The sequence below is a fragment of the Tupaia chinensis genome, unplaced genomic scaffold (genome assembly GCF_000334495.1).
Source record: "Tupaia chinensis unplaced genomic scaffold, TupChi_1.0 Scaffold142824_1, whole genome shotgun sequence".
NCBI lineage: Eukaryota > Metazoa > Chordata > Mammalia > Scandentia > Tupaiidae > Tupaia > Tupaia belangeri.
The window spans coordinates 42,710-55,322 of NW_006202669.1; the positions used below are offsets into that span (position 1 = coordinate 42,710).

General features: G+C 38.5%; 1 protein-coding gene across 1 annotated transcript; it reads left to right on the plus strand.

Moving 5' to 3' along the window:
• Positions 1-3,807: 3,807 nt before the first annotated feature.
• LOC102470267 (olfactory receptor 10G9-like) lies at positions 3,808-4,608 on the plus strand. Its single transcript, XM_014582202.1, is given in 1 exon segment — positions 3,808-4,608. A coding segment is annotated over 1 exon segment (801 nt).
• The last annotated feature ends 8,005 nt before the right edge of the window (positions 4,609-12,613 follow it).

Genomic DNA, 12,613 nt, shown 5'->3' on the forward strand with positions numbered 1-12,613 from the left:
CAAAAAAAAAAAAAAACTCATTGGGGGAAACACTTCAAGATGTCCAAGTAGGCAAATATTTCCTGATAAGATCCCTAAAGCTAGGACAATTACACCAAAAACAGATAAGTGGATTATGTCAAAATAAAAAGCTCTGGACAGCAAAGGAATTAATGTATAGTCAAACCACAGAATGAGAAAATAAGTATTTTAAACTATAATTTGGATGAGGGATTCACAACCAGAATATATAAGAAACTCAAATAACTCACCCACAAAATAGGCTAATATTCTAATAATAAAAAAAAAAGATGGGTAATCAATCTGAGCAGCTCTCAGAGAAGACATACAAATGGCTAAAAAGCATATTAAAAAAGTTCAACATCCATCTCATATCATAAAGGAAACACAAATCAATCTACAATGAGGTATCACCTAACCCCAGTCAGAATGGATATGATAAAAAACAAAATAAATAAAACACACACACACAGAAGTGCTGGTGAGGTTGTGGAGAGAAGGGAATCCTCGCACACTGCTGTTTGAAATATAAATTAGTGCAGCCACTATGGAGAATTGCTGTCCCTTAAAAACTTAAAAATATATCCATTGAATGACTCAGTAATACCACTATTGGGTGTATACCCAAAAGATAGTAAGTCACTCAGTTGGAGAGACATTTGGACCTTCATATGAATCGCAGCATTATACACAACAGCTAAATCACAGAAATAAGCTTAAGTGCCCCGACACTGATAAACTTACTGGGAAAATCTAGCACATATACACAATTGACACTATTATTTAAAGAGCAGTAAAATCCTGTCATTGACACAAAGTGGATGATCCCAGAAGATATCATGGTAAGTGAAATAAGCAAGACTACAAAAGACAAATAACATATGTCCCTGCTTAACATAATGGAATGTTTGCAATCTGTAGATGAAATTGAGTCTCAAAAGCCTAGAAATAGAGAGTAATGGGAGACACCAGCAACTGCATGAGGAACTAAGGAGGGAGTGGATGCAGAAGAAAAACAAATGTAATGGACATGCAAATGGAGGTAAATAAGAGGAAGAGATTATGGAATGGTATAGCATAGCAGAATAAAAAAAAATGAACAAACCAAAATCTAGCTCCAAAAGATAGACGCTTAGAATTATTATCAAATATGCCAACAAACTGTAAGTCTTGATCTTAAGATGAATATGTATTGTATCATTGATTTGATTAGTACACACTAAAACTTTGAGAAATTATATTGTACCCTGCAAAAAAATATGTAATCAGAACTCATAATGAAACAAAAGAAAAATTGAATTAATGTTCTTCTTTTTTTAAGTAAGATTTTTGCTATAGGGCATTTGCCAGAGAGAGAGAGACAGAAAGCAAGAGGTCACCTCCGAGGGGTATGACCATGCTGCAATCCCTTCTCTTCCATTCTCCTCTCAGGATTTTGGGCATGTGCATACATGTGCCCACGTAATTTTACACTGCAGGGTCAAGAACTGGAATTGTAGTCAACTACATAGGAGTCCAGCAACATAACCATTACGCCATCTGCTGGTCCCAAATGAATATTCTTAATGTATAAATATTACGAGAAATAAATAAAAGACCATTACCCCAAAAGAAAGAACAAAATTTATGAACAGTAGTTTACAAATGACGATTAGCATGAAACATCCCAAGTATTTACTCATAAAAGCAGTCGAAATTATGACAACAATAAAGTCTAATTTATTTTTTATTTTTTAATTTTTTTAGAGATTTGTGCTATCGGGCATGTGTGCTTACTGGAGAGACAGAGAGACAGAAAGCAAGAAATCAGCCCCCAGGGAGGGATGGCCACACTGCAATTTTTTCTTCTCCATTCTTCTCTCAGAATTGTGGGCACATATGCACACATATCCAGTGTATTTCAAACCTCTGGGTGAGGATTCGAACCATGGTCAACCATGTGGGAGTACAGTGAGAAAACCATTACACCATCAGGTAGTCTCTTTTTAAAGAGATTTTTGCCTTAGGGTGCTTGTGCTTACTGGAGGGGGAGAGACAGAGAGAAAGTGAGAAGGTAAGTGAGAAATCACCCCTCAGTGAAGATGGCCATGCAGCAATCCCTTCTCCATTCTCCTCCAGGGATCTTGGGCACATATGCACACACACACCTGGCATAATTTTCAAGCCACTCGGTCTGAGATTCAATCTGTGGTTGGCCACTTGGAAGTCCAGCAATATAAGAATTAATGCCACCTGCTGGCCACCTAATTATTTCTAACACAAGTGGAAAAGAATTATATAGCCAAAGATAATATTTTCAGTAAAATCCACACTAAAACTCTAAACAACCAAAAAGTCTGGGCATCTGGATATTTTAAACTGTCATTTTTATGATGAATCAAAGTGATATTTAAGAAGAGAGTGCAAGAGAGTGGAGACAATTATGGATTCTGGCCAATATTAGGTTGAGCACAAATAGCTGTTTGTGTTTCTCAAATAGTGGTGAGGAAAAAAAAAAAAAGAAACTAATTCTTCTGAGTGACCCCAGAAGAATTCAGTTAAGAACCACATAGGGAAATATGTGTATGTTTATGAAAAGGCTTTTTGGTCTCTACTTGTTTTTATGCTCATTGAGGGAATCTGAAAACCCAAGAGCAATTCTATCCCCTGAGACAGCAAGTCAAATTAAGCCCATCCAGTCATTGAATTTCCATTCGCTGCACTTCACCTAGTTTGGTATTTGAATGGAAATTGGCCACTCTTTATCAACATGGTATGGCTGTCCTTTGAGTGATATCTTGAAAACTACTGCCTGTAAATAGCATGGTAAATATAAAAAATCTGGAGAAAACATTTGGATTAATTTTACTGTTGAATCATATACTGTAAGGTGAGTTCCTGGAATGTTAGATTTGCTGTTTTCCCCTACTTTCCTTTATCTTCAGCTTCCATGCAGAGCAATATTACTTGGAAATTGGCAGACTTTGCCTTGATTTTGATTATCTAGTCTCTTCGATAAGAGATAGACGAGAGGCCAGCAGGTGGCTTGGTGGTTGGGGGTACTGGACTCCTACATGGCCGACCGTGGCTTGAGTCCTGGACCTAGAGGCTTGCTTTCTCACTTTTTCTCTCTCTCTCCCATCCTCTCTGGTCAAATTAAAATAAGTAAATAAATAAGTAAAGTTAAATGAAAATTTTTTTTAAAAAAGAGATAGATGATAATTAGGTGATAGATATAGATGGATGACTTCTAGGAACTGAGAGTGATTTTCTGTCTATCAAATTCAAAACAGGGACGTACATAATACTACAAGGGACTGAATACTGCCAACCACCTCACCAAGACTGGAATAGATCAACAATTTTAGATGAAATGGCAGCACAAGTGGGGACCTTGATTACAACCTGGATACCCTGAGCAGGGGGTCTGGTCAACCTGACCTACAGAAAGGGTGAAAAGAAATTGACATGTTTTGTGACGCTAAATGCAATTCGCAAACTCCAATAGAAAAGGAATAGGAAGGGTTTCTCCTATATTCTTCTCTAAATAACTTCTGTGATATTTTTATTTTCGCGTGTGTGTGTGTTTGTGCATGTGTGTGTGTGAGAGAGAGTGAGCGAGTGAGGGTGAGAGACAGAGAAAGAGATAGGGAGAGAGATGCTAAAATCACTCCATGACTTTTACCAAAGAAGATTTATAACAAGCAAAATCACATTATAGCTCTATAATTACCCACCATCGTTTGTGCAGTGGCCACATAATTAAATGTTAAATGCTCATTGTTTTTTGTATATTCCTCTAGGGAACGAGACCAAGTGTGACAAGCAATGTTCAACAGGAGCCTGGTGACCACGTTCTTCCTCACGGGCCTTCCCCACCAGCCCGCCCTGGACACCCCGCTCTTTGGACTCTTCCTGGCGATCTACATCCTCACGGTGCTGGGGAACCTCCTCATCCTGCTGGTGATCAGGGCGGAGCCTCACCTGCACACCCCCATGTACCACTTCCTCAGCAACCTGTCCTTCATCGACATGTGGTTCTCCACCGTCACGGTGCCCAAGGTGCTGATGACCTTGGTGTCCCCGGGCGGCAGGGCCATCTCCTTCTGCAGCTGCGTGGCCCAGCTCTACGCCTTCCACCTCCTGGGCAGCACCGAGTGCTTCCTCTACACGGTCATGTCCTACGATCGCTACCTGGCCATCACCTCCCCACTCTAGTACGCCAGCGTGATGAGCGCGAGGACGTGCGCCCTGCTGGCCGCCAGCACGTGGCCAAGCGGGAACGAGATGGTCATCTTCGTCAACATCGGGCTGGTGGCCTCGGGCTGCTTTCTCCTGATAGCGCTGTCCTACGCGTCCATCGTCCGGGCCATCCTGAGGATCCGCACCACGGAGGGGAGATGCCGAGCCTTCCAGACCTGCACCTCCCACTGCGTCGTGGTCCTGTGCTTCTTTGTTCCTTGTGTTTTCATTTACCTGAGGCCGGGCTCCAGGGACGCGGTGGACGTGGTTGTGTCAGTTTTCTACACCGTGCTGACCCCGCTTCTGAATCCCGTGGTCTACACCCTGAGGAACAAGGAGGTGAAGAGAGCTCTGTGGAAGCTGAAAAGTAGGTCAGTACTCACTTAGGATAAACAAATAAGGAAGGCCAGATATGCCTAACTTTTATTAAGTTTATAGTTAAATTAAACTTTCAACAAGAACAGTATACTTGAAAGGAATATGTTAATTATCCAATCTTAATTTTGTTTTCTTTTTTCCTGTTAGTGTGTGGGGGCTAGCAAGAGAGAAATAGAGGAGATACAGACAGAAGAAAAGTGAGAAATCACTCTTTTTCGCCCCAGGAATTGGCCACACTGCAATCTCTTCTCCATTTTCCTCTGGGAGAATGGGTGCACACACACACGTGCTCAGTCTGAGTTTCAAGTCATCAGGTCCAGGACTTGAACTGTGGCCAGCTGTGTGGATGTCTAGTGCCTTAACTCCTATGCCACCTGCTGGCCCATCCAATCTAAATTTTTTGATAGAACACAAATATTTCATTATTTTTCCTTGCTGAATGTTTCTTAGTAACTCAGTTAAAGCAGCCATTTAATTTTGATGATCTATTCAAAGACAAAATGCAGTAGTCTATTTTTCATTTTATGTTCCAGTAAGTAAATGCTGAGGGAATAAATGGATTATTTTTACCACTGTGTAAGTGTTCTCCACAATTGCTATTCAGTATAATATGCTTATATATAGATATATACACATATGTGTGTGTGTGTATATATATATATATACACACACATATATATATATACACACATATATATAGTTTATTTTGTGCTTTAAGTCAATGCTTTATAAAAATCTTACAAAAATTTTAAATTTCTGTATTGAAAGAGTCACATAATATTCACAATCCATTATATAATGCAGTAATCATATGATAATTTCTTACTTTGTGAGAGGAAGAAAGGAGGAGAGAGAGGAAGGACAAAGAGTGGGAGACAGACAGAAATAGACATCTTGTCAGGTTCTCACTGTATTGAGATACTTCTGTCCAAACCTCAAAATTAGCTAGGGTTATGGGTGCATACAACCATGCCCAGTGTGTTTGGGTTGGCCTGGGAACTGAACCCTGATCTGTCATGCAGATTCCCACCTCCCAGAGCAACACTACCCATGTGCCACTGCTGCTGGGACCATATCAACAAATTCTTGGTTTAGAAAGTAGCAGAACAAATTGCGTGATTCACAAGAAGGATGGTTTTATTCATATTCATGAGCTAGTGAAAACTATATAACTAACATTTTTTTTTAATTTGGGCCTCTGAGGGTTTTAAATAAATATTTGTCCATTTATGCAATGCATTTTTGTATTGGTCACTGAAAGAGCTGCCAAGACTTTCCATTTATATTTTTAGAGCTCCTAGTCTTTTATCCAAGATACAAGCCATCTTAAAATTATTTATATTAGTAAATGGTATAAATAGTAAATATATTTTGAAAATGCTAGCAACAAAATATGCAGTCAAAAATATTGTGGATATTTTCCAATTTAAAACACAGTTCTATACAGTACTTCACATGTAATTTTACTATGTCTGTTAGTCACATTTGTTTGACTAAAAGTATAAAATGGATTTTGGATACTATGTAGGTCATTAAGTCTTGGGTCATCAACTACACATTCAGTCAGTCAAATATATATGAATACTTAAAGTGTAAATTAATTTTTCTCAAAATAAATGTATCCCGTTAATACATCACCCACTTTGCCTAGCAGACAAGGAAGAGAAAGCTGGTAGAAAACTGTAAGAATTAAGGAGCACCTCTCAGTTTCTCCAAATTTGCAATGGCTTCAGAGATACTTTAGCGAAGTCACCCTTTCCATGCTAGCTTGTCATTTCTTATTCTAAGTAAATTGTGAAGAATGCTGGGGAAAAAATTGTACTAACTGTGAGAGCATCCCTACCAAAACCATGAAAAGGTGGTCTATGTAAGAGTCTTATCATTGGTGTGCACTACCATACACCAGATTAGTGGGTCAGTAATTAACATGGTGGTGAAGGAGCCTGGATCCCACAAGGCCCACTGTGCAGTTTGAGAGCCAGACCTGGCAGCTCAAGAAACATGCTGGGAATGTGTTTGTGCATGCCCAAAATCCTGAAAGGAAGAAGAAATGAATAAGGGATTGCAGCATGACCACTCCCCGTGGGGGTGTGGAGTACGTTTTCTCACACTCTGTCTCTCTCTAGCAAGTTGACACACCCTCTGGCAAATTAAAAACAGCAACAACATTATATAACCCAAATCATTTGGACAAGGATAGAGATGAAGTACAGATAAACCAAAATTATTTGGCCACTGGGTTCTCTTTGATCCTTTCCAAATCCTCATAGCATCATGTTACTTTATTTGACTCAATTATATAAGCTGTTATGTGACATTTAATGGGTGCTGAGGCACACGATTAACAGTAGGTACTCAAAAAAACAAAACAGATTAGGTCCCTGTATTCCCCAAGGTCATTGCCTGGCAAGGGAGAAAAAACAAGGCATCATCCTGGTACATTGTTGTATATGTAGTAAGTTCCCAAAGAGGGATCCATTATTAGTTTTAATCGGGAAATATGCTCTAAGAATCAAAACACCATACCAATATGTATTACATAAAACCATATTCAAAGAAAGTTACATTTTTTCTTGTTTTATTTACATTGCATTACTGTACATCTTTGCAGCATATAAAAGGAATCTTCACAGCATGAATACACTATATCAGCCCAGTCAAAGATATTATTATACACATCATCTTTAGCACATTAATTCTACAATTTTGTGTCTGGAATCATGGGGGAAATTTAAAATTTAACATTTTTAATAATTTCATGTAAATATTTGTATCTTTATTTAATTGAAAATATTGTTGAAATTGTAGAAGCATATGAAATCGTAAGACAGAGAAAGTCTTGGTACAGCTTGCCTAGTTTCCCCTGGTGATAAGATAGCATAATTAGGATATTGAAATCGATCTAATCCCTAGATCTTATTTATGTCTCCTCAGTTTTGTTTGTGTCAGAGTGTGTTTATGTGTGTGTGTGAATTACACAGTTTTTTTTTTAAAGGTTTCTGCCTTAGGTGTGCATGCTCGTTGGAGAGAGAGACAGACATAGTGAGAGGGAAAGTGAGAAATTACCTCCTGGGGGATGGTCACATGACAATCTCTTTTCCTTCATTCTCCTCCCAGGATCTTAGACACACACACACACACACACACACATACACACACACATATGCCCAGCGTGAGTTTCAAGCCACTGGGTCCAGGATTCAAATGGCCATGTGGGAGTCAAGTAACATAACTGCTATGTCATCTGCCAGTCCCAAATTACAGGTTTGTTTTTGTTTTTATTTTTAAAGAGAAATTTTTACTAAGGGGAGGTGCTCACCAGAGAAACAGAAAGTGAGAAATCACACACCCCCCCCGGGGGTGGGGAATAGCCACACCACAATCTCTTCTCCTCCATTATCCTCTTGGGATTTTGGGTACACGTATATGTAGTTGGTGTGTTTCAAGCCACCAGGCCCAGGACTTGAACCATTTTCAACTATGTCGGAGTCCGGCAAAATAATCATTATACCATCTGCTCGACCTGAATAACACAGTTTCAAATTACACAGTTTTAACACCAGTGTACATTTGTGTCTTCACCACTGTCGTAGTCAGGATACTGAGTTGCCCTACCCAGCTGTTGCAGTGCAGTGGTGGCACATCTTTCTGTCCTGTGGAAGATAGGCTAGGATCCTGGGTCTTCTGGACATGTTCTGCCCATGATTCTGGAAGGCTATGAGGACTGTGGCATGAGACCTGTTGTGCATATTTCTCTTTATCTAGCTCTCTCAAAAGAAATAAAACTTTAAAAGAAGATAGTGGAAGCCCAGTTGCCTAGTTGATAAGGCACTGATGTCCTATAAAAAGATATTGAACAGGCCAACAGTCTTGAGCCCAGCCTGGGTAGGCTGTACAGTGAGTCTGAGCTCAGGGCCGAAAAACAACTTTGAAACTTTGGACTCTGTCACCAACCACTGCAGTGGCCTGGGCTTGACCTACCTGCCTACTGGGAGTCTTGAGCCCAGTCTGGGCAGGCCTTAAGGGTGAGTCTGTGCTTTGGGCCTGGGAGCAACTTTGGGACTTTTGGTACACCAACCCACATATTGTGCAAGTGCAGCGTGCAACTAGATCATCTTCACCAAGTTATATCTCCTTAGCTGGCTACCACCTCATCAGGAACTGAACATTTGGTAGAAGAGCCAAGCACCTGAAGTTACCCATAACTGCTCTGACCTGGGAGACACAGCCCTCCAATAGGAACATACCTGCGAACTAAGGCTGAAATTTCCTCCACAAGTGCTACAGAATCTACTGAAATAAATACAGAAAAGGTGAATATTGCATCAGATGACTAGAAACCAACACAGATCTTGAAGAAACATGAGAAAACAAGGTGGTAGCTCTTCCCCAGGTGAGAAATTATACAGAAATGTCAGAAAAAGAATTCCAAATATGCATATTGACAAAACTGAATAAGAGGCAAGAGAAAATAGTCAGTTATAGGAAATGAGAAAATAATTTCCAGACATGAAAGAGGAAGTTCATAAAGAAATAGGCACCCTAGGGAACCAGCAGTTAGTGTAATGGCTATGTCACTGGACTCCCACGTAGTCGACCGTGGTTCACTTCCCGGATCCGGTGGCTTAAAACTCACGTCGGGCATGTGTGCGTGAGTGCCCAAGATCCCGAGAGGAGAATGGAAGAGAAGAGATTGCAGCGTGACCATCCCCCCTGGGAGGTGATTTCTCGCTTTCTGTCTCTATGTCTCTATCTGTCTGGCGAGCGTACGCGCCCTATAGCGAAAACCTCTCCAAAATAAGAAAAAAAATAAATAAATAGACACCCTAAAAAAGAGTCAAACAAAACTTCTGAAAATGAAGAATAAAATACAAGAAATTAGAATCTCCCTAGAAAGCATTAACAGTAGATTAGACCATGTAGAAGAAAGGATTTCTGATCTTTAAGACAAAGTTTCCAGCATAGAACAAATCACCAAAAAGATTGGGAAAAAAAAAAAAAAACTGAAACAAAATGAGGACAACATACAGGAAATTCTAGACACCATAAAATGCTCAAATATTTGTATAATGGATATTTCATAAAGTGAAGGATCTGCTAAAGGCATGGAAAACCTCTTTCATGAAATACTATCTGAAAAATTCCCATATATAGTGAAACATGGAGAAATTCAGACCCAAGAAATTATTTCTTGGATCAACACCAAAAATCCTCCCTCAGCACATCAGAGTCAGATTGGTAAAAATTAAGCACAAACACAACATTCTAAAAATGGCAAGGGAAAAACCCACATTAATATAAAGTCTATCCCATTAGGCTAAGCTCAGACCTCTCAACTGAAACAATGCAGCTGTGAGAAAGGAATGGGAAGATGTCCTCAAAACATCAAAAGAAAAACAATTTCAACCAAGAACACTATATCCAGCAAGATTTTCTTTTAAATGGGAAGAACAAATAAAAGTATTCTCAGGTAAACAAAAACTGAAAGAATTCACCAGTACTAGGCCAGCTCTATAGAAAATACTGAGGGGAGTGCTGTACCAGGAAAATTAAAGAGAGAGAAACAGAAATAAGAGAACAAAAAACAATTGAGAAAATGTCCAACAAAATGACAGGATTAAATCTGCAAATATCAATAATAACACTGAATGGTAATGGATTAAATTCTCCCATTAAAAGACACAGATTGGCTGAATGGATAAAAAAGCAGAAATCATCTATAAGCTGTTTACAGAAAAACACACCTCATTGGGGCCAGCAGGTAGCATGGTGACTAAGGGCACTGGATTCCCACATGGACAATGGTTCGAGTCCTGGACCTGGTGGTTTGCTTTCTCTCTCTCTCCCTCTGTCCCTCTCTGGTCAAATTGAAATAAACAAATTAATAAATAAAGTTAAAAATAAAATAATTCTTTAAAACACACACACCTCATGGAGAAAGACATACTTAGACTGAAAGTGAAGAGCTGGACAAAGATATTCCATACAAATGGAAACCAAAATAAGGCATAGCGATACTGATATCAGACAAAATAGACTTTAAGATGAAAGAAGTAAAAAGAGACAAGGAAGTACAATATGTAGCAGTGAAAGCACTTATTAACTCAGAAGATATAATACCTGTAAATGTATGTGCACCCAACACTGGAGCACCTATATACTTCAAACAGAAATTGTTATATCTCTTTAGACAGGTCAACAAGACAAAAAATAAGCAGAGATTCTGGACCTAAATGATACCATAAATCAGATGAACTTGATTGACTTCTATAGAATTTTCCACCCCAAAAAAACCCCACAAAAATATATTTTTTTCTCAGCCTTACTTTCTTGAGGACTAACCACATCATAGGGCACAAAACCAGTCTTTACAGATTCAAAAGAATAAAAACTAAATTCAGTATCTTCTCTGACTATGATGGAATTAAATTTGATATTAATCTCAGAAAAAAAAACATAAAAAATACACAAATATATGGAAACTAAATAACCTACTTCAGAATGACTTCATCACTACTGAAGAGATTAAGAGTGAAATAAAAAGATTCTCAGAAACAAATAACAATGAGTACACAAGTTTCCATAATTTACAGGACAGTGTAAAAGCAGTCATAAGAATTTATAGCAATCAATGTGCACAAGAGAAAGATGGAAAGGTGTCAAAAAGACAACCTAACATCATGCTTCAGGGAACTGGAAAAACAACAGAAAAATTCAAAAATGCCAAGGGAAAAGAAATAATAAAGATTTGAGCAGAAATAAATAAAATAGAAAGCAAACAAACTATACAGAAAATGAATGAAAGCAAAAGCTGGTTCTTTGAAAAGATAAACAAGATTGACACACCATTAGCCAGACTAATTATGAACAAGAGAGAAAGAAACCAGATAAGTCAAATCTGCAATGAATCAGGCAACATTACAAGAGACATAACAGAGATACAAAACATCATTAGAGGATACTATGAGCACCTCTATGCTAACAAAGAAGAAAACCTGGTTGAGATGGACACATTCCTGGACAAATAAAACCTACCAAGATTGACACAGGAGAACATAGAAAGCCGGAATAGACATATAACAAGCAGTGAGATTAAATCAGTAATAAATAACCTCCCAAAAAAGAAAAGTCTAGGTTTCAATTGCTTCACTTCTGAATTTTACAAAACTTTTAAAGAAGAGGAAACCCTCATTTTACTCACATTGTTTCTAGAGATCTAAAAGGAAGGCACCTATCCAGATTCATTCTATGAAACCTTCATTACTCTCATTCCCAAAATAGATAAGGATATGACAAAAAGAAAACTACAGACCTATATCTCTGAATATAGATGCAAAAATTCTCAACAAGATACTTGCTAACCATATTCAACAACATATAAAAAAGGTTATTCATTACGACCCAGGTAGACTTTATTCTAGGGATGCCAGGGTGGTTCAATATATACAAAATATAAATGTAATGCACCATATTAACAGAAAGAAAGATAAAAACCACATTATCATCTCAATTGATGTGGAAAAAACATTTGACAAAATACAGCATTCTTTTATGATTAAAACTCTCAGAAAAATTGGCATAGAAGGATCATTTCTCAGCATAATAAAAACCATGTATGAAAAACTTAGATCTAACATTATACTGAATGGAGAAAAGCTGGAAGTTTTTCCACTAAAAACTGGTACAAGACAAGGCTGCCCACTTTCTCTGCTCCTATTCAATTTAGTACTAGAAGTCCTAGCCAGTGTGATCAGACAAGAGAAGGAAATAAAAGGCATTTCAATAGGGAAAGGAGAGCTGAAATTATCTCTGTTTGTAGATGAAATGATTGCATACATAGAAGACCCAATAGGATCCACGAAAAAAAACTTTTTTTTTTTGAGAGGTTTTTGCTATAGGGCGCTTGCCCTCGCCAGACAGAGACAGAAAGTGAGAAATCACTCCCCAGGGGGGATAGCCACACTGCAATCCCTTCTCCTCCATTCTCCTCTTGGGATCTTGGGCACACACACAC